General features: G+C 41.0%; 3 protein-coding genes across 4 annotated transcripts; 2 read left to right on the top strand and 1 right to left on the bottom strand.

Annotated features, from left to right (window-relative positions):
* Positions 1 to 437: 437 nt before the first annotated feature.
* prmt5 (protein arginine methyltransferase 5) lies at positions 438 to 6,836 on the bottom strand. 2 transcript variants are annotated; one of them, XM_023294263.3, is made up of 16 exons: positions 6,656 to 6,836; positions 6,243 to 6,367; positions 5,488 to 5,573; positions 5,228 to 5,362; positions 4,993 to 5,105; positions 4,824 to 4,873; positions 4,552 to 4,715; positions 4,300 to 4,461; positions 4,134 to 4,211; positions 2,993 to 3,051; positions 2,683 to 2,805; positions 2,034 to 2,209; positions 1,618 to 1,821; positions 1,418 to 1,528; positions 1,265 to 1,329; positions 438 to 1,184 (listed from the first exon to the last, which is right to left on the bottom strand). In XM_023294263.3, the coding sequence occupies exons 1-16, from the start codon at positions 6,823 to 6,825 to the stop codon at positions 1,032 to 1,034; spliced, it is 1,974 nt and encodes a 657-aa protein (XP_023150031.2). In that variant the 5' UTR covers positions 6,826 to 6,836; the 3' UTR covers positions 438 to 1,031. The 2 variants fall into 2 exon arrangements, with proteins under 2 accessions (XP_023150031.2, XP_023150039.2); XM_023294271.3 differs by having other exon boundaries at positions 6,243 to 6,361.
* Positions 6,837 to 7,742: 906 nt separating this feature from the next.
* psmb11a (proteasome 20S subunit beta 11a) lies at positions 7,743 to 9,916 on the top strand. Its single transcript, XM_023294399.3, has one exon. The coding sequence runs from the start codon at positions 7,919 to 7,921 to the stop codon at positions 8,915 to 8,917; it is 999 nt and encodes a 332-aa protein (XP_023150167.2). The 5' UTR covers positions 7,743 to 7,918; the 3' UTR covers positions 8,918 to 9,916.
* A 744-nt stretch (positions 9,917 to 10,660) lies between these two features.
* Positions 10,661 to 20,600, top strand: psmb5 (proteasome 20S subunit beta 5). The gene is made up of 3 exons (XM_023294331.3): positions 10,661 to 10,915; positions 14,751 to 15,057; positions 19,932 to 20,600. Exons 1-3 carry the CDS (start codon positions 10,691 to 10,693, stop codon positions 20,213 to 20,215), a joined length of 816 nt encoding a protein of 271 aa, XP_023150099.1. The 5' UTR covers positions 10,661 to 10,690; the 3' UTR covers positions 20,216 to 20,600.
* Positions 20,601 to 21,084: the final 484 nt, after the last annotated feature.

Genomic DNA, 21,084 nt, shown 5'->3' with positions numbered 1-21,084 from the left:
CACCTACACGTTGAGACCCATAGTTGTGGCAATGTTCATGAAAGACACAGAATTATGGTACAGAATTGATGGATATGAGGTAGTAAAGTTATAGCTGATTGAGGAGGGGGATTGCAGTCAGCTGAGTTGTTATTGCATCCAAGAGTTAAAGAGATTTTAACAGTTGTACTGAGGCAGAGTGAAACATCTGGTCTTTGAGAGCCTAGCACCCTGGCTTGAAACATTAAATTTCTACTCAAACCAAAATAAAACCCAGCATTAAACCTTCAAATTATGCCTCTATTAGTATTTACAGTAGCATTTGATTCACTCAAGGTCCAGCCGATCTTCTCAGGGTGACACCTGCTGGACTATTCACCTCCTCACAGCTTACTCTGCCATTTAATTTAAATAAACCATCAACAGTCATTCTATAAATATGTACAAAGCACAGCATATGGAGAATATTACAGTGTTGTTTTTATTGACATGGTTCAAACATACAGAAACAAAATAAAGGGTATGAAGAGACACCTTCCAAACGACCTGGTATGTGACCTGAAGAGTGGAACCTTCCACTTGTGTTTAGGAAAAAGGTGTTTCACCACTATGAAAGTTTGAGTATGGAATGTGTATTTGATAAGGCAAAAGTCCAGTTGGATTGAGTGTGTATGTCTGCAACACCTGTTCAAAACAGTAGGGACAAAAGACATTTAAAAAATAAAGCATGACGAACCAGTGGGAAGTTGTTTGACCTAATCTGAAAGAGCCAATCTCACAGCAACAGTACACTTTGTGTATATGTGATAGTCCATGTCTGCTGAAACAGACTTATCAGAAACACAAGTGTAAAAAAATTTGGTGTATCCAATCAGGTTTTCACTTGCTGCTTTAAAACTGCCTACCTCCAAACCACAGTGAGTGTACAGGCTCAAACAATAAGTCCAGGTTGTAAGTGTGTATATAAAAAGTGTCAGAGCACCCCCACTTTAATTCAGAGTTGTACAGAAACGTGTGAGTGAATTTCTGTTGGCGAGTGTGTTGATGTGTCTTCACAGGCCGATGGTGTAGGAGCGACCGGCGGGGTTGTGGATGGCGGAGCAGGAGGGCTCAGTAACTGCCCATTCATACCAAACCTTCTTCCCGTTGTTGCAGCGCCAGAATCGCACCGTGACGTCATCATCCCGGGTTATGGAGATGGGTTGCTATCGAAAAGAGGGAATAATCATTAATCTGCAGATTTAAAAACTGAGACATTTTTCTGAGTACTGACTGTGCATCTTACCTTGAGGGGGAAGAGGATGGGGAACCAGGAGAACATTCCAGGTGAATGTGTGTCTGGTTTTATACCTGCAGCAAACACACACAGCGTTTAAATATGAACATTTACACCGTAATCTTTGCACAACACAACTTCCTGCTTATTTGTCTGACTTACTGAGTGTGACATCTTTGTACAGTGTGGTCTCAAAGTAGCCAGCGAAGCCATGGAGCACTGAGTTACAACCCACTGAGAATCTGAGGCACTGATACCGATTATTGTTCATGTCTAAAAGAAGATGGAAAAGGTAGCGTCATGTTGAAGCGTATTGCATACAGGTTTACTGGTGAACCGTGTTAATGTTGTGTGTTTTCTACCTTTTGTGGGGTGTGTGAAGGTGAAGCATGGTTTGGGTTCAGCCAACTGGTGGAAGTTATGGAGGCGCACTACGTAAGGAGTCTCAAAATGGCACTCTGGGTCCTTGTCACGTTCCCGGCACCCTCGTACTTCGTTGTAGAGCTTGGAGGACGACAGAGGAGCCAGGAAGGACGTGTAGGAGCAAGGGATGCTCACTCCATCATCTGAGGGTGAAATGAGATGAAAAAAGGAGGAAAAGAGGAAAGAAGAAGTGATTTGAGATGCAGGGAAGCATGGAAGGTAATGGAGGATAACAAATGCTTTTCACATTGCTCGGTGTAGCTAATACCATACAAACACTGAACTTTGTCTTCAGTGACTTTGCAGCTACAGTGTCTATATGTGTACTTAATTCTTTTTTTAAAACTTGAAGTACCTTTGAGAAAGTGCTGCGCTCCGTCTAAGCACTCTGGGGAGAGTTCATTGTCACCAAACGATCCAAGGAGCTCGCTGACAATGATGTCTGCTTTCTCTGGTGCTGCCCATTCACGCATGTCACAGGACACCACCGTCACCTGATCACCCCACTCCTCGAAGCGCCAGTTCTCGAGTCTGAACAACATGCATCGGCAACATAAGCACTCAAAGTTTCAGGCTTCATTTCATTCCACTCCACGAAATGATGTACAATTAAATGTAATGTTTATATACTCTGGAATTGGTTACAAAAGTGCAGCCATGTAACTTTGGGAAGGTCTTGCACACCCAATTTTACTACATTTTGTGAGCGTCGGTGGTTAAATGCAAATCCGACCACAGGCAAACGTCTCTTTGAAAGGGCTGTTTAATTTTTTTATTCATGGGTTCCATCAGTGCCCCGTAGGGAGCGGTGAAATGAAATGGAATTATTTGTTCACATCAAGGACACATCAAGTAGCTCCACCTCAGCTTTCATTAAAAAACCCTGAGAGATGACTCATCCAGACACATTCAGATGGCGAAATTTCTAATGACATATATTAAAATTTGATGCCTGCACTTCTCCATAATAGGTATGCACATTGAAATGAAAGGATTCTACTCACGTGATTACAGCATTGGGATTTTTCTCTACAGCATAAACCCTCAGCTTCCTGTCTGCTTGTCTGGCAGCACGCAGAGATGCATTGACCAGCGGACCCCTACCGGCTCCCAACACCATCAACACTCTGCGGCAAAGACGAAACATTTTAGACAATGCTGCTACTTCAAAAGTATGTGATCCTGTTAACATGTGCAAGAGCATAAAGGCAAGAAATTGATGGTTGCAAAATGCTGTATTAAGGTATGATGCAATATCCAATTCCAACCCTTATTTGTGATGCTCTACACAACAATTTAGGTACAGATACTTACTGAACGTTAGTGTCTTTCTGCTCCTCTGGAACTCTGTCTAGCAGACATTTATATACAGCCTGTACACAAAAACAAAACTTGTGTCGATATATTTTGCATCACACTCTTACAGACCATTTACACCTTTAAAACTGAATCCATACAAAAATAGACATCAGTGTTGTGGAAGAGCAACACAAGTGAAAAATCCGTGCTGTCTGTATACTTATTCTAAAGCTCACTGCAAGAAAAGATAAGAAGTAAATAGCTATATTACCACGTATGTTTGTTGCCTCGAGTTTGCTGTCAAACCAGTGGATGTTCTATTAAAAAGTACACAGTCTGTACAAATTTAGTCTATCCTGCAACTTGAAGATCTAAGTAGGTATAATATGATCTTAAGTCTTCAGTGACTTGAATGACCATGTCCCGACAGTGGGAATTTTGACTCCTGGTTAACAATTAGGACTATATATGCATTTCCACCTAAAGTACGTGGAACCTTTAGTCCTAAGAACTTTTATAAATTAACTGAAAGATTGCTTCAGATCTCTAGCTAATTGCCTTTTTCACTGCGGTCTCCAGATCTGCAAAGATTAAAGGAAGTTAGTTCTCTAACATATGAAAAAGACAAGGACAAGTGATACTGTAACAACAGTAGACATGAAAGAGATTGAAGTTGTGTTGATTTTGATTTCCTGCATTGAAAATGGGGTGACTGTATCAATGCTTGGTAAGACATAAGGAGTAGTAGCAAAGTGTATTCAAAATGCCACACTTAAAGTAAGTTACAATCTATATTGGATCAACCGTGAGCTTACTGAGTTGGCCTAGCTGAAAGAAAATTTTGTGATTACTCAATCAGAAAAGTTCAGTACTGCAATTCCTACCCTGAAGTTTCTGAACTTTTTTTGGCAGAATAAATATAATTTTCCCAAAACTTAATTTAGACCCTGCTCCCTGCTGTGGAAATTCACTGCCTTCTTCTAAAGGTTCCTAATCCATGGGGAAAGTTCTTGCAGTGGAAACACAGTTAATGCAACCACTGTACTTGTGTGACTACTGGATAGACAAAGTCCTCTCTGCCTGGGCAGCAGATGTTTCACTGTTCTCAGTTTACTAAAAGTGTTTAATAGGGTGCAGCCGTGTTTGATGGTCATACCTGTTGGTACTGTGAATATTTAATAGGATCCTTCTCAAATACTTCATATGTCTGAGATTCCAAGTTGTCCATGAGGGGCTATTTGAAAAAAGAACGGGAAAAAACACCCTCAAGTATTCATCATCAAAAGGTTAAAAAATGTGAGCACAACTGAGCACTTAATCACCTGTAGAGGGGACTGCAGGTAATCTTCGTAGCCCTTGGCAAAGAGCTCGTAGGCATTGGGAGCAGGTCGGTTCTGGCTGAGGTATTCCAGGTACTGCAAGTAGGATCGGAAGTCCTTTTCGGTGTGCCGACTGGTGCCTGTGAAGATGAACTGAGCCTCCAGCTGAAAGGAGCGATTGTTTGTATTAAAAGAACTGTTTTGCTGATGATTAATATCAGTTGAACTAAAAAACTTGCAATTATTATTTAATACCTTGAAAAGACGGAAGATTATTCTCTGGTGGGCTTTTGACAAAACAGGGAAGCCCTTCTTATTAGTTAGGAAGATGCTGGTGGGAAGTATGGCTGCTTTGATCGGTTCCCCGAGCCATTTATCAATCACAGCGTCCGAGGGCATGTCTGCTCCAACTTCAATAGCTTCAGGAACACAAAATAAAGTACAATTTCAGCAGCTGACAGAACTATAATTATCTCTCAGTGCACTGACTTTGCCTCCGGTTGCTGCTTCACAGTGTGCTCTCTCACCGAGACAGATCCTCTTGTTGTAATCACACAGAGTTCTAAAGGAGTGCCACCTAGAAAAGAAGAGGTAAGTAAACAAGATGAGTCATGGTTATAAAGGAAATCGATGGCAACAGTTTCAGCCTGCAGACAGCAGTCAGCTGCTCAGGAAGTGGACTGGCAAGAAACTAACCAGCTCCAAGTCTTCTCATCAACGCTTGTGTCATCAATACAAGTGGCCGTTTCGTTCTCAATCAGGTCTTCCCGCATGTCCTCAGACGCCATCAGAGGGACACGTATCCAGAACTAATCAACACGGAGGAGAACAGCGTTAAGTGACAACTTCAGGCATTCGCCTCACTTTCTTTGCAATCTAAAAGCGATCCATAAGCTTGCATGCTGAGTTTCCCCAGTGCTGCGTGTCTTACATTTGAAGTGTGGTGTCCAGTGTGGATGTGGTTGAGCAGCAGTCGGGCAAGATTGGCATTATGGGGGCCTTTCAGGGGGAGCATGAACACAGGTAGACCCAAGTAGGCTGAGAAGTTTAGCTCCTGCGCTAAAGCCTGAAGAGAAACAGGAAAAAGAATGAGACATAACCATACAGACGGGACAAGATATGTTTACTCATGCCACAAAATTAAAGAACCTTCAAAAATGTCAAAGACATTTCCCAAAGTGAAGAACTTACAGCCTCTGAGTTTCTGCGTTCTGTCTCGATTTCTGAATCTGCGTCGATCCATGGAGAAAGCTTCCCAACAATAAGAGTATTCCAGTCTAAACAGAGCATAATGGATAATTAGGAAAAAGAATCAACTCATTAGCATCTCTTGCCATGTATTATAGTGGTCCCATAATTTGCTAACAAAGTGTGATAAAAGACTTATGACATTTGAATTAAGTCATATAACTGTTGTCTTTTAAAATAGGATTTTGATTTTTGCACGTCTGTAATTACACAACAGATTGTTCGTTCACATGAGGGAATTTTTTAATTTCAAATTTGGTGTCAGACATCTTGTCTGTTTTTGTCCAGACTCTCCCAGTACTCTAAAACATAATGTGATATTTTGTATTAAAATTCTATTTTGCTATTTTTTAATCATTTTCAAGTATATTATAATGCTTTAAATAAACCAACAGTAACTTCATTACTTCTTTACATTTTCTGATGTGGAGGTACAACATTTCATTTGATGTGTAATTGTGATCCCATTTAACCTTATTAACACTAATTACTGGCAAACATTTGAATTGTTGAGCACAGATTTATTTATGTAACACAGCATTACTACACTGTGGCATTGGTGCTTATGCTGAAGTACAAGATGTGAGCACATCTGGCGAGGGCCTATTTCCAGGGGTACAGTTTCTGGAGGAAGCATATATTAAACTACTGGCTACTGCCACCTGACACAGAAGAGATAAGATGGTAGAAGCACTGACCTCTTCCACAGAGCAGCAGGTCTGACCGGGTCTGGGCACCGGCTCGGGTTTTAGCGGGCTCCAACTCAAACTCCCTGCGAAACCTCGGGTGGAACAGGGGCATACACAGGAAGTCAAACCTGGACCTCAGAGGAGAAAAAAAAACACGTGAACGTTAATATTTACAACTTGAGGCAAAACACAACCTCGTTTTCTAAATTATCCTCCAGACAGCTCACTAACTGGAACATCCTGAGTGACTTTAACGATCACTTCACTGGTGTCGAGCATCGTTGTGATGTGCACGTGCTTATAATTCACCGGCTAGCTTAGCAACCATCACGCACTGTCATTGTGCTAGCAACGCTGAGTCCTTCCCTAAAGCACATTTGATCTTTTAAAAAAATAACGTGCAGGATACATCGTCTCCTCACCCAAGTTTGGCGACCGCAGCTAACGTGTCCGCTATCTCCGGCACACAATTCAGATCTCTCCCGCAGGACACCCTGCTCCCCGTACTGGCCGACGCCATGATTTTTGCCGACTGAATGAATTGACTGGAAACCCGTCTCGTTGCTATGTCTTTCGAGGAAACTGACGCCATCTTGGCTCCGCATCGACGTGCAACGATCACTACTTAGTAAGGTGTTATAGAGCCAAAATGGCCACAGCAGTATGTCAGTTGTACATCTCGTAAATTACCGCGATACTTGTAAATCGTTGACAGTTGATGTGTTCATGATTTCAAAGTTTTGTCTCGATATGTAAATGTTTTCAGCTGAGTCATTCCTCCACACCTGTACAATAGACAGTATTTCATTGGATATGTACAGTACTTTTTGCACTAAGAGCAGCAGTCTCTGCTTTTTGCACTGTATCATGTAGCAATGATCATTTTGCACTACTGTGTTTTTATATTCCTTTCTAGCTTCTAAATATCTGTATATATTGTGCTATATTTAGTTTTATTACTACTATTTTTTCCCTGTTCTTCTTTCTATAGTTTCTTTATTTTTATTATTCTCTTTTCTTATTCCTAGGGTCACACCAACAACTGAAACCAAATTCCTTTTATGTTGTGAAGGTACTTGGCTGATGTATTTATCTGCTGAAAATGAATAAATATAACACACACACACACACACACATATATATGATATATGATTATATTTGCATCTCTCTCGTTTTAGATGCTGCTACAGTATGGAAAGCAGGCATGTTAGATATTAAAATCCTGCTGTTGATGTCTTAATCCCTGAGCAACAAACTGAAAATGATGTGAAGGGTTTAACTTTCTAACAACTCCCAAGATGTCACTCAGCATGTGAAGTTTGCAGAATGTGGCTTCTGTTGATATCAAATTCACAGCATGTAGGCTAAAATCTCACTACAAGCACAAATGCTTTTGGAAATAGGCCTGTGTGTGCATGTGCTTATTTGTGCAAGCTGTCATATCTGCAAGAGCTATAAAAGGGTAAAACCTCAGAGTACGAGTCAGGTGAGATAGTAAAAGTTGGTGGCAGCGTTCCCCAGTGCAAACCAGGATTTGAGGGGTTTATGACTGTGTTTGATCAGCTTTCACTGGATGGACTCCGGTTTAATCTGTATTTGAGGAATACTTTTTATCTGGCTTTCAACCGAAAAGAGGTTCTGATTTTGGGATTGGGGAATCTAATCACATCTGCATCTACACTGTTATGGCTTTGGAGGATATTTGTCGCTTCAAAGACAGGCATCACAAGTGGTTTCCTTTTTCATCTTTGGAGGATACGGACACATCTCTTTATATGATGGACTATTTCAACCTCAGGTGGAGAGGACTGAGGACATCAGAAAAAAATAGTGCGATTCCACTTGACTTTTTCACGCCACCTTCAGCAAACTCTGCCTCTTTCTGCCTTCCTAACCACTCCACGACTGTTCGCAGGCCCTTCCCTTTGTCTCATGGGACAACCACCCTGGGTTTCATCTTCCAAGGCGGGGTAATAGCAGCTGCGGATACACGTGCCAGCGCTGGAGGGCTTGTTGCCTGTCCCGCTGTTCATAAGATTACCCCCATTCACTCCCATTTAGTTGTCACTTCCTCTGGTAGCGGTGCAGACTGCATGCTGTGGGAACGAATCCTGACTAGAGAGATCAGACTCTACCAGCTGCGGCACAGACGTCGCCTTTCGATACGTGGCACAGCCAAGCTCCTGTCCTTCATGCTGCATCCCTTTAAAGGTACTGAAGTGTGTGTGGCCCTTACTCTGTGTGGCTGGGATAAGGAAGCAGGCGACTGTGCAAAGGATTTAGAGGACTCATACTTTATGTCTGATGAAAGCTCCTCAGCTGATGTTACCAGAATAACAGATTCTACATCTCCTAAGAGTGGCCCAAAGCTTATATATGTGTGCAGCGATGGAGCCCGACTGCAGGGAGATATCTTCTCTGTGGGCTCAGGTTCTCCTTATGCTTACGGAGTTCTGGATGGAGGCCTGAAGTGGAGCCTGAGTAAAGATGAAGCTATCTCCTTGGCAAGAGAAGCAGTGTTCAGAGCCACTCACAGGGATGCATACTCAGGAAACAACGTGGACCTTTTCCACATCACAGCCCAGGGATGGAGCCAAAGAAAGAGGGAGGACTTGAAAGAGGAATATTACAGAGACATGGAAAAGAGGAGTAAAGATAGAAGAGGAAAGATAAAGAGGGAATGAACTGAATGCTGCTAAATTAAGCAAAGCATTTATGTGTGTGTGTGGGGGGGGAGGAAATGATGGGATCAGGGTAAAATTTAGACAAAGGAACTCTTCACACATCTAGTAGGTGTGTAGGAGAGGGATGAGCATTTCCAAAAGTTTCAAGAAGACTCCCACACACACTGTGTAACTTGCAAAAATACACTCATTCACTATGATTTGGTGCTTGATCTCTATCCGGAAAATGGTTTGATTCAAAGATGAGCCTGTTTATAAATACTGAATGGCTGTAGCTTAGCAAACAATCAACACACCCTACATACAATAGGAAGACCTGAATTAGAAAACTTCCTTCAACTGAATGACAACTTTCAATAATATCCAGACAATCAGAATCCTAAAAATCACACACAATCAGTTGTTATTATTTACGGATCCCATGGCTGGGAACTTTTCCGTGTTACAGCAGCAAAGGAGAAAGTGCACAAGATACAGGGAACAACGATGAAAAAAGAAAATAAACAAGAAATAATCAAAGCACTCATAATATTCTACAAATTCTTCTACATGTTGAAAATCTAGGTAAAAGGCACAGTGTTGTTCTTTGCTGTAAAAAATGAACTAAAAACAGTGTTTAAATATAATTTTGTTTAACAATTTACCGTTATGTTTTATACTTTTCCTGCTTCATTGAACCACAGATAATCATATAATAATGATAATAATAATAACATATAAAATCACAAAGAAGTATTAATTTACATGTTGATTGTAAAAAAAAAAAAAAAAAACAGGCCAAAAATGTACTTAATGTCCAATTCAAAAATATATTACTGTAAAGATTTAGCCAAAATCAGAAAAATATTATTTTATAGATATCTGCTCTTATTTAATGGAAAATTAATTCATAAAAATATTAAATACGATTTTAATCCATCAGTTTTGTTAAATTACAGATAATATCACGTAAAATCACAGAAAAAGTGTCATTATTGACACTTTTACAATGTGTTGTCATAAAATTGCACTGCTTTACTATATTTAAATCAGCTAAACTGTCCTCATTTTAGAATTTTACAGTTTTTTTTTTAACATTTTTTGAACATTATTTACTCCCTCATTTGTTCATCTACTTTTTGTTGCATGCTTGCTGCCAGATTTTTGTTGTTTTTTATGGATTAAAAAAAAGTGTACAGCAGAATAAACACTGTTATCTACCAGATCCTTCCATGAGTATAAAATACAGATATTGCACAGACATTTCGAGGTATGGAATTTTTAAAATGTAAAATAGAGTTTTAAATGTACAAAATATTCATATGCCCAGGTTTTAGGTTATTGATGCTGCATAAGAGTTAAATATGACTCTATTTTTTTGTTGTGTGGTCTGCTGGGAGTAGTCCTGGATGTAATGTGTATGTATATTCATACATACTTGACCCTAATGAAGAGTAATAGAATAGAATAGAATAGAATAGAATAGAATAGAATAGAATAGAATAGAATAGAATACTTTAATTGTCATGACACACACACACACACAATGAATAACGAAATTAATGACAACTCTTGTGGTGTATATTGCACTGTTCACAATTGGAAAAGTTATTATTATTATTATTATTATTATTATTTATTTATTTATTTTTTTGACTTGGAGTTTGTTTGGGTCACATTTTGTTGAGGTCCTCCGCAGCCACATGGGGCGCTGTGTGATTTTGCCTCTATGACCTAATAAACCGTCCTGCTGTTACACGGCGGAAGGTGCTTGCTCATCAGACACTTTCAAAGATGGCTCTTGCTAGTGTGTTGAACAGTGATTGTGCGGATTTTTCATTTGATAAATGTCAGCCCTTTGGTTTTGCTGGTGGACCTGAACACAGCGGTCTGGGATTCGAGTCTGCGCCGGGAGACGGCCTCAGTTTTTCCGTTAGAAACCCGCTTTGTGCGCCAGACGAGGACGGCGTCGAGAGGAAAATAGAGTTTCTGCACGGAACCACCACTTTAGCGTTTAAAGTAAGTTAATTAATGGCCTATTATAGATAGCTGGTATCACGAGACTCATTTTAATTGTACAGCTGGTAAAATATGTGTCTTGTGAACTCTAAATGATTTATAAAACATGTTTCAGGGTTCATAGAATATCGTATTGCTAATGTTAGCATGCTAGCGTGGCTACAAAGCGCTTTCTCATGGCAGATAGTCATCTGTGATAATCCGTTTTTGACATTTCTATCTCCATAAACTGCTCTGTAAACATAGTCAGATCTTTTCTATTGGCACCAAGTGTAGTAATGGATTCTGCAGTATATATTTAGAGAAGTCACAAACTGTTCATGTTTAAGCTGTTCACTCAGTTCCCAGCACAAGAACATAAGCTTGTGTTTTATACGCGCCTATATCAGTATGAGTTTTCCCAATATGCCAGCACAACCAGTGCTTTCTTTGTGTATTTTACAAGTAAAAAGAGGTGCCCGTAAGTCTGTTATGTATTGTGCACCTAAATCTATAATTACATTATCATTTGTCTTGCCTTGCTTATCGGTTATGAGATTGGGAACAAGTATCTCACAAGTGTGAAAAATGTTTGTGTTTTGAAGTGTAGTTGTGAACCAGATGATTTATTATGGATGTGCTCAGTGATGATAAGACATCTGTAGTAGGAAATAGGGCTGCACACAATATTGTTGACTCGTCACATGGCAGGAAGTGGGATGAAGTGAGGCAAACTGACTCAAACACATCATGCTACAACAGGGGTTTCTGCAGGGCATTAAAAAGCATTAATAGTCATTAAATTGATTTTGTGAAAATTAAGGCCTTAAGTGGCATTAAAAATCATTAAATTTGATTCTCAGTGTCATTAAAAATTCTTTCTGCAGTTTTCAAGAAAAATATTTGATAATAATATGATAATGTGTAATTATAGACTGCGATTCGTCAGATATGTGCATCTGCGTAAACATGCCGAAACATTGTGATAATTGTTCTGGCCGGTCGGGTACAATTGCCAACAACTGCAATTTTGGAAAGTGGCCAGCAGGCTGGACCAAGTGGAGGATAGTGGTGAAATGGGGAAATGCATATTCCAGCAAAAATGGCAAGAAAACATGGAATTCAGAGAGTGACTACAGCCCGTGGGTGGTCAGGGATGGTTTCCGGATTCAGAAATAGTGAAATGTAGGGACAGTTTTCATATAAAAATCATCTTTCACAAAAAAACCAAACCTGTGTAATTTGTTGAGTTCACGGTCATGGCATTAAAATTTTTACAGTCTAGCATTAAAATGGCATGCAAAAGTATAAAATTTGCCGGGCTGATTTCTGCAGAAACCCTGTACGACCTTGTCGCTGCTTGATATGAAAAGATAACTCAAGCAGTAGTCGGATTTCATGACGAACATATAAAGAAAGTCTGCCTGATAGAAAGTAATTTACTTTTTAAATCTATTGTAAAGGTACAGAGTTTGTTGACATGCGGGTCCACATGTGTGCAACAAAATGAGAGAGAAATAATAAAAAGAAATTTAGTTGCCAAACAATGTCGTGTCAGTTGAAATATTACTACTGTAGAAAGGATCATGTTGACTCAAAACATGTACTCACTCTGCCAGTGTCTTGCAATTGTTGGCAAAGCAACTCATTTGTTTTACATCAGCACTGCAGATCTTTGTAAAATGAGTGCAATGTCATATCTAAATGGAATTGGAAGTAGAAACATATATATTTTAGATGCCTTTGCCAGTGTTCCACCATGTGAGAAATGTTCCAAATGGCTTTTATTTAGATATTCATGATTTGTTCTTTCTATATTTCAATCATCTGGTGAAAATTTTTGTATTTTTTCACATCATGGCATGCATCGCATACAATTATCACATTGCTAGTTTTTGCACTGTCATGCAGACCTAGTAGAAGGCAGAGCACTCCATACAATTTACAATTGCAGTTTATTTCAGAATCAGCTTTAATGACCCAGTACCTCCACACCATATAAAGAATTTGGTTTTGACTGTTGGTGTCACCTTAGGAATATTGAAAGAGAATAATAATAAAAAAAGAAACTATAGAAAGAAGAACAGGGAAAAATCAGTAGTAATAAAAATAAATCTATACATACATAATATACAGATATATACAAGCTACAAAGGAATATATAAACACGGGAGTGCAAAATGATAATTGCTACATGATGATAGAGTGCAAAAAGTCGAGAATGCTGCTCATAGTGCAAAAAGTAATGTACATAATCATTGTAATACTGTCTGTTGTACAAGTGTGGAGGAATGGCTCAGCTGTTTATTAGGGTGATGGCAGTGGGGAAGAAGCTGTTCTTGTGTGTGGTGGTCTCAGTGTTCCGCACATGGCTCTGTAGTGCTTGCCAGAGAGGAGGGGGGAAATGCGTGTTTCACATGTATTTAATGTCAATTTCTGGATTTTGTTGCAGAGAGGATTCTTTTTTGGTGTTCCCCAAAAGGTTTTAGGCGTACCTCCAAGGTGGTTTTAGTCAGCAGCTAAGGAAAATCACCAGTTTTTACAGCAAATGATGACTGTGTAATCCGATGATTCTTTGAATGTTATTGCCAAAACCAGGCATGAAATTCTGTTGGAAGAGGATTTTACGTATTAAATATAATTGGTAGGAACCTTTTAAAAACTGATGAGTCATGACTGTAACACACCACAAGTGGATCTCTCAAAAAGCTAAAATGCACCAAAATAGAAACGAACAAAATTGTAAGGTGCTCCCTTTGATCTAGTAAAAGTAAAGTACAAAGTAGGAGATCTGAAAGCACTAATGAATGTGGAGAACTGGGATTTCTCAAAAGTTCAGAGAGTGGCTGCTTATTTGTGCTATAACGGTTTCAGCAAAGCTCAAATGCTGATAAATGTGTTTTCAGGTGGGTTTACTTTCCCCCAGGGATACTTTTTTTAATTATCTGCAAGTCTCATTAAAGACAGCAGAAGCCAAAATGAAGTGATGCAACTAACAAGATACAGACTCTGCCTCTGCACCACTGAGTGAAAATGCTTTAAAAACTCACAAAAAAGCTATGTTGTTGTGTTTGGATGACATGTCTTGTCATTACAACAAAAGCATCCATTGTAGCTGTTTTTTCCCTCTCTGTTTGTCAAATGCAGCAGAGCGAGCAGTGCAGATTTTGAACTACATTCCTGTGGCTCTTTTTGGTCTCTTCAGGGGATTTGTTGATAAAAATAAAAGATAAAAATAACGTCATCTTTATCCCTTAATCCCTAAATGAAAACCTTCCCAGCAGACATCTTTGTCTGACTGGCCAAATCTGTTGTCTTCACTGTAGTACTATGCTGCTTTTGTGACTGTCACTTCAGTGATAGAGGATTTTGGTGGAGAGAGCAGAAGTCTTTCCTCTTATCCAGCAGCTTCCTGGTAGAGTTGAGCTATATATCACGCCTCTCTGACATCTACGGAAGCACATTTTTGCCTTGTTTTGGCAGAACTGCTGTAAGAGCTGGCTAATAGATCCTTTAACTGTACGGATTTACATTTATAGCAAGTGACTGTTCTGTACAAAATAATGGCGAAAAGGGAGCCACTTATCTGCAGTGTCCCCATTTTGTGCTGTGAACCTAATGGAAATGAAAAGGACCCATACATCAGTGGTGCTGCTGGGATCCGTGTGGGTTACACTTAACCATATGCCTGTCACAGCAGATACGGATGTATTTTACACATAGGGCTGTGATGTATTAAAATGTATTCTGGGGGAATACTCGAAGATGTGAACAGCTTGATCTGTCAGTGTCTGCTCTGTTGGACTGTGTTACTCTCCCTCTGTTCTGTTCATCTCTAACATGTTGCCTCTCTCAGTTCCAGCATGGAGTCATTGTTGCGGTGGACTCTCGGGCCACGGCGGGCTCCTACATTGCCTCACAGACAGTGAAGAAGGTGATTGAGATCAACCCCTACTTGCTGGGTACCATGGCTGGAGGAGCCGCAGACTGCAGCTTCTGGGAGCGCCTGCTGGCCCGCCAGTGCCGCATCTATGAGCTGCGCAACAAGGAGCGCATCTCAGTGGCAGCAGCCTCAAAACTGCTGGCTAACATGGTGTACCAGTACAAGGGCATGGGACTCAGCATGGGAACCATGGTATGTGGCTGGGACAAGAGAGGCCCAGGTAAATACAACAGCTGTATGCCAGTATATAATGTTTTTTTATGTACTGATAAAGAATTACATTTTTAGTCCTAAAAAAGAGTTCATAATGCGTCATGTCAAGACTGTATACAAGCGACTTTTTAAATATTGATGCATTTCAGCATTTTTTGATGTTTACTGTATTTTTTTGTTTCTGCTTTGTTCTAAGTACAGATCGACCGATACGAGTTTTCCAGGAATGATGCATTTTATTGATAATCGAGAAAAGCAGATGACCAATAATTGGAACCGATGCACATTATATGTAGTATTTTAACAGCATGTGATAGCAGAGAACCTGGCATTCATAATTAGGCTTCTTCATGAAAAGGATGACTATAACTGAATCTGTAAAATAGAAATAGGAGTGATTCAATTAGAACACTCTCCTTTATTTATGTGGGATCGACTGAGATCGATCAGCTGTCTGCTCTTCTCTGTTTTCTTAATATTTCACTGGTCTGTCACTCTTATTGCCCACTAAGGTTCATATCTTAAAGTGTTATTAATTATTGTTTTCCAGACTGTGGCTGCCTTATAACTCAGCTGCTAGCTGCTAGCAAAGGCTTATCCACTGTGAGAGAAGCTAATTGACTGGTTTGTGGCAACAGCTTGGGTTTTTTGTTCAGTTTTTGCATTTCTGACACCACAGAGTAATACAGACAGAGAGAGGTGTCAGACCTCAGTTAGTGCATTTAATTTATCAATCATTAGTCAATAAAAATACCAATACGATTGCAACTATAATCAACCAGGCCAATAAGCGGTCTATCCCTAGTTTTAAGGTACCTCGACTGGATTTGTAATTTAAGACAGTAAAGCACAACAACTGAGAAAATTATCAGCTACTTTGGTAATCGGTTATTGTGTAAAGTAAAATGAGGATTTTCTGCTGATTTAAACTAAATGCCTTCAGGTCTTTGACTGTTAGTCAGACAGAAAAAGCAATCTATCTACAATAATTGAACTTTGGAAAATCTTGAGTATAGCTTCTCCTGGCTGGTCTTTTTATTTCTGTAGGCCACATCATTATTTAGTTAAAGACCAAAACAATCTGCAGCTTAATCAGTGATGGGAACAGGTATTTGCATCCCCTGTATTCAAAAGTGGTATGGATCTGAGCTCAGAAGAGCAAAGAAAAGCATTCTGGCTTTAATGGATATTTGTAATAGAAAAAATGGGAAATGTGAGGAATGAGCTCAGCTAATGACCTGCTGTAAAGGTCCAGCTGGGATTTGAACCAGGGACTCGGATGTGGAGGGCAGTTTCTCCTCATCTAGTTTTCATATGAAAGTATAATGTGCAATATATCTTATTTTGTTTAGGTGTAGATTGATTTGCTACAGAAAATGGATTATAACTAACCATTTTGGAATTTTCAGTAGTCAGATATGTCTTGATGACAACATTTTTAGCATCATTTAAACTTCATTTCCCAATTTTATCTGCTTACTGGAGCCATGCCAAACAGGTCAATTGCAACGCTGTAAGTTTAGTTGACAATTCAGTCAATACACATTAATCGTCCACTCCTGGCATGTGATTTATACTCGATGTGTATGTATCAAGGAGGCCTGCTACAAATTATTACTTCTATTGTTGACAGGTCTTGGCAGTTAGTTTTCTGCCAGAAAATGTCAAAAAACACCAATATGTGTTTCTCAATGCCTCATATGTCGTTCTCAGATGTCTTGTTTTGTCCACAACGAGTAATATTCCATTTTAAGAAACTAAAATCTGAGAATTTTGATCTTTTCTTTCTTTAAAAATGTACCAAAATCAATTAAATGATTGTCGGACTAATTGCAACTAATTCAATAGATTGAAGCTCTAGTATGTGGAGGTTTTAGCATGTTAATTCCCTGATCACGTATTGTATTTGTTTGCCAGTGTTCTAATCATGCCACATCTGCCAAGGTTGTTTAATCCAGTGTGAATTTTTGATTTGCATTCATTATTTACTGACGGAGGTTGAATGTGAGTGAACAGTTGTTCAGCAGGGTTAGCAGTTATTCTTGATATGAAACAACAGATTATCTACAGCTAATTATGAATTACTTTAAAGAAATTCTTCCATAATGATCTTTATTTTTGTTGTCAGAAGTGTCCGTTCACGTCCAGTTGTTTCCAAAAAAAATCCCCCACACATTTATGTAGTTCCTGGAGTTGTCCACTAGATGGTACTGCCACTCCTCTTTTGCTCTGCCCCTGTTTGTGATTAAAGCTTTTGGATGCCACACAGCGTGAGGCCGTACATCACAGAAGGTGTGCTTAAAGAGGCCGCCACAATGACACAGTAATGGGAAATCGATGAGGCTGGGACTGCGGGCCAGCGAGAGCACGGCGGGATGATGGACGTCGGGTCTCAGCCTTGGACAACTGGGTCGCATGCATAATGCCCGTACACCCGCTGAGATCGATGCCAGCTCTGTCTGGAAAGCAGAGGGGTCTGTGTGAACAATGACGGCCCGCCAGTATGCCAACAAACATAAATGACACGTGCTAAATCCCGGGCAATCAATTGGGGAAATAATGATCCCTGTATAAGTTCAATAGGTGTGGGAGCTTTGCCACGGCTCCCACAATGCCAATGATTGAATGGAGAGGTAAATGTCATGTAAATTAAATCAATCGCGATTAGGCGGGAAGCTCATTAGCCAGCTACAATCATGTCAAGAGCACTTATTCCCCTGATGAAGTGTCTTAAGCTGCATGCAAAATAAATCGAATAAAAGCGATGTTGAGGAGCTTGACAAATATGGCTCTATGTAATAACATTAAATGTTATGACACTTGTAATCAGTGTACAGTTAATGCTTGATAGCTGGGTAGCAGCTTTGCTTTTGACAGAGATGAGTGACTGCAGCCTTTGTGGCATCCTCTAGTGCTCCGTACAAAAACATGAAAAGTTTGTAGTAAGGTGACATGTGATGAAAAGGGATGCAGCCTCATGACAAAAAAGTGGAGTAGTGTGTTTTATGAAGCCTCATCAGAGAAGACCCATGTGGCACTCAGTTTTACAGCCACTCCCAAGAGGGTGATGTAATAGTTTTTTTTTCTCTCTCCTCTGTATAACTGCTGCTCTCTTTACTCGTGAGCCAGTTGTCATTTCTAGTGGGAAGGACAGATGACAGACACTGACCCATTTGATGCTAGCCACCCATGCATCACACTGTGCTCCTCACCTACGTCCAAAAGCTGCCAGTCCAGCCAGCTGCACAGGCTGCTGTTTACAGAAAAAAAAGGCTCCTAAAGCACCTGTCAGTTGATTGATGGAGTGGAAGGAGCCTCTCCCGGCCTTCACTGCTGCTGCACTGCTCCGCCATCCACACAATATGCCCCCACTTCCACTTTAATGTGGGCCTCGTGAATTTCCCCCCATTTTTCTTTTTCCGTTTTCTGAGCACTCGCCACAGCCCGAGCCACGGTTCTGTGCGTCAGTGTTTGAGCTCCGTCAAACGCTGTCGCATCGGGCTCTACAAAGACCCCAGGTGTGTTTGAAAAGGAATGGATGTGGAAAGTGTTTTTGGGTGCCGCTGTGCTGCTATACTTGGACCTCCTAAAGAGTCCTCATCCACCTCCGTCAACTGTGCTACTCAACACAAGAGGCTGCCTTTACAACTCTCTCTCCCTGACTATTATGTTTTTAACGAGTCCCTCACAGTTTTCAAGAGGAACAGGCAGGTCTTGGAATGGCAAATTACCCCTGTGCATAGGCAGGCACTGGATGATTATCATGGCAAGCTAACAGCAGACTGAGGAAGCTGCAATTTACCAGTTGAAAGCAATGGTAAGCTTTTTTTCCAGAGAAGCAAGTGGCTCTCTATCCCTAATAGACTGTCACTAGTTCAGCTGAGAAGCTCTGCAAGCGAGGATGTGCAATCTGAGGGCATTTTGAAGTGTTTTTTAATGTGGCAGATGAGCGATCGTGGTGGATATTAAACAGTTTTATATGCATGTGTTCCTGCGTTTTTCTGTGCGAGCATCATTTTCACAGGCTTTGCTTTGTGAAAGCGCGATGAAAAACATGCCTTTTCGCGGGCTCTCTCTTTACCATCTGCAGGGTGGCTGTGGGCGAGCTCACAGGCTGCTGCAAGTCACCCGTTCCACGTCACTCCGGGATCACGGTGTGTCATGGCGCAGAACAAAATGTCTCGCATGTGTCCGCGAAGCGTGGCGTGGAGGAAACTGTCCCTCACAGGTCCATCAGAGCATTGTGGGGTCTGCGGTGCACATGGGATTACACGTTTGGTCAGTTTGGTGAGAGGCGAGCTCACACCTCCATGTGATGTTGGAGTGTGTAGAAATGAAGAATGTCTGCAGCAGCGTGCATGTATGTGTGGAAGGCTATGAATGTGCTGTACTTGTCTGCTGTCCACAGAACGTGAGCACACTGTTGTTTTTTTGTGCTCCCCTGTGAGGTACGAGATGCAGTTACCTGGGCAGCTCAGGTTGTGGGTCGATAGTTAATTTTTGGCCTGTTTGCAGGGATCAATAAGATCCAGAGCAGGGCCCTTGGGCAGACAACGATGTGGCCCTCGCCTCGTCAGCAGGTTCCATGGCCGGCTTCGTTTTACTTGAAGAGGATGCAGCTGTTCATATCTGCCAGCCTTACTTCACTTGGAGAGGTTGCAGCTGTTCATATTCTCTCTCTGGAGGACGTGGTGTATGTGCATTTACAAGATTGTGTGTTTGTTTGTGGGAGATTGGCGGTGTTAGATGCACACCATTTCAGCTCTCCTGACAAAGCTCAACACCTGAATCAGGAGAAATGTAATTCTCTTAATGCTGTTTTTTCCTGCCCGTCTTTGTCTTCCTACACTCTTGACCTCTGTTTTTGTTCTTTCTCCTTAGGCTTGTACTATGTCGACTCAGAGGGGAACCGAGTGTGCGGCGACTTGTTTGCGGTAGGCTCGGGCTCCATGTACGCCTATGGTGTGATGGACAGCGGCCTGCGGCACGATCTGACCGTGGAGGAGGCCTGCGAGCTCGGCCGTCGTGCCATCTACCAGGCCACTTACCGTGACGCCTACAGTGGAGGGCAGGTTAACCTGTACCATGTCCACAGCGACGGCTGGACCAGGGTGTCCCAGGAAGATGTGCTCATTTTGCACCAGCAGTACAAGGAACAGGCATAATTGGTAAAATGTAGAGAATAAGAGGGGAGGAGGGGAGAGACGCGGGAGGGGTAGGAGTTCATTGTAATCTTTAAACTGTTTTGAAATGTCAATAGGGTCGTATGTAGTAAAAAGGACTCATCAGCCAATTGGCTTCCACTTGCATTACTTCTGTTGCTTGTTGCTAGCTTAGAGCTTCATGTTGTACATTTTTAACAATGCCAGTGAGCTCCACTCACCCTGCGCAGAGTGTGATTTGAGGGGCTGCAGAGAGCAGGCCGATGACTCAAACATGCTTTAATACAGTGTGGGAGTAGTGTGTTGCTTGCCCTACATACATTTCATTTGGATCATACCCTGCAAAACTACATCTTCCTCAATAAAACCTGTGATCTTCTTTTTTCAAGAGTGTTGCTTTTGTTATTTTGCACAAGCGCAGATTCCACCTCCAGGTAACAAGATACTGAGCCTCCGAATTTGCTCTGTATGTAAATGTATAGGCTCGTTGCATCCCGGCTCCCTTTTGATGTTGTCATTTTGCTGCTGTTTGTGTTTACATTTCAGTCATCTGTTCCCCCCAGCTGTTGAGATTCTGAGGTACATCAGTGCCTGTTTTGTCTCCTATATGTTCTGCGTTTATTAGCAGGGAGTAACGCTGTCTAAATAGCACTATTTAATTGCATACCACCAGCCTCAGTAATTGTGCCTCCTGAGTTGTAACAGTGTGTTTTCTTCCCCTCATTGATAATGTTCCCTTCCTCCGCTCACGTTGCACAAATACGTCTTTTAATTGGAAGGGGAAATTTATTCTTTAATTCCTCCCTGACACACTTAGCTCCTCAATGTGCAGTGTTGTGTGCCACCCTGCCATGGTGTTTTACAATGTAACG

Source organism: Amphiprion ocellaris, chromosome 10 (genome assembly GCF_022539595.1).
Source record: "Amphiprion ocellaris isolate individual 3 ecotype Okinawa chromosome 10, ASM2253959v1, whole genome shotgun sequence".
NCBI classification, from domain to species: domain Eukaryota; kingdom Metazoa; phylum Chordata; class Actinopteri; family Pomacentridae; genus Amphiprion; species Amphiprion ocellaris.
Note: the sequence above shows the minus strand (reverse complement) of the source record. Positions and strands in the feature narration are given on the sequence as shown.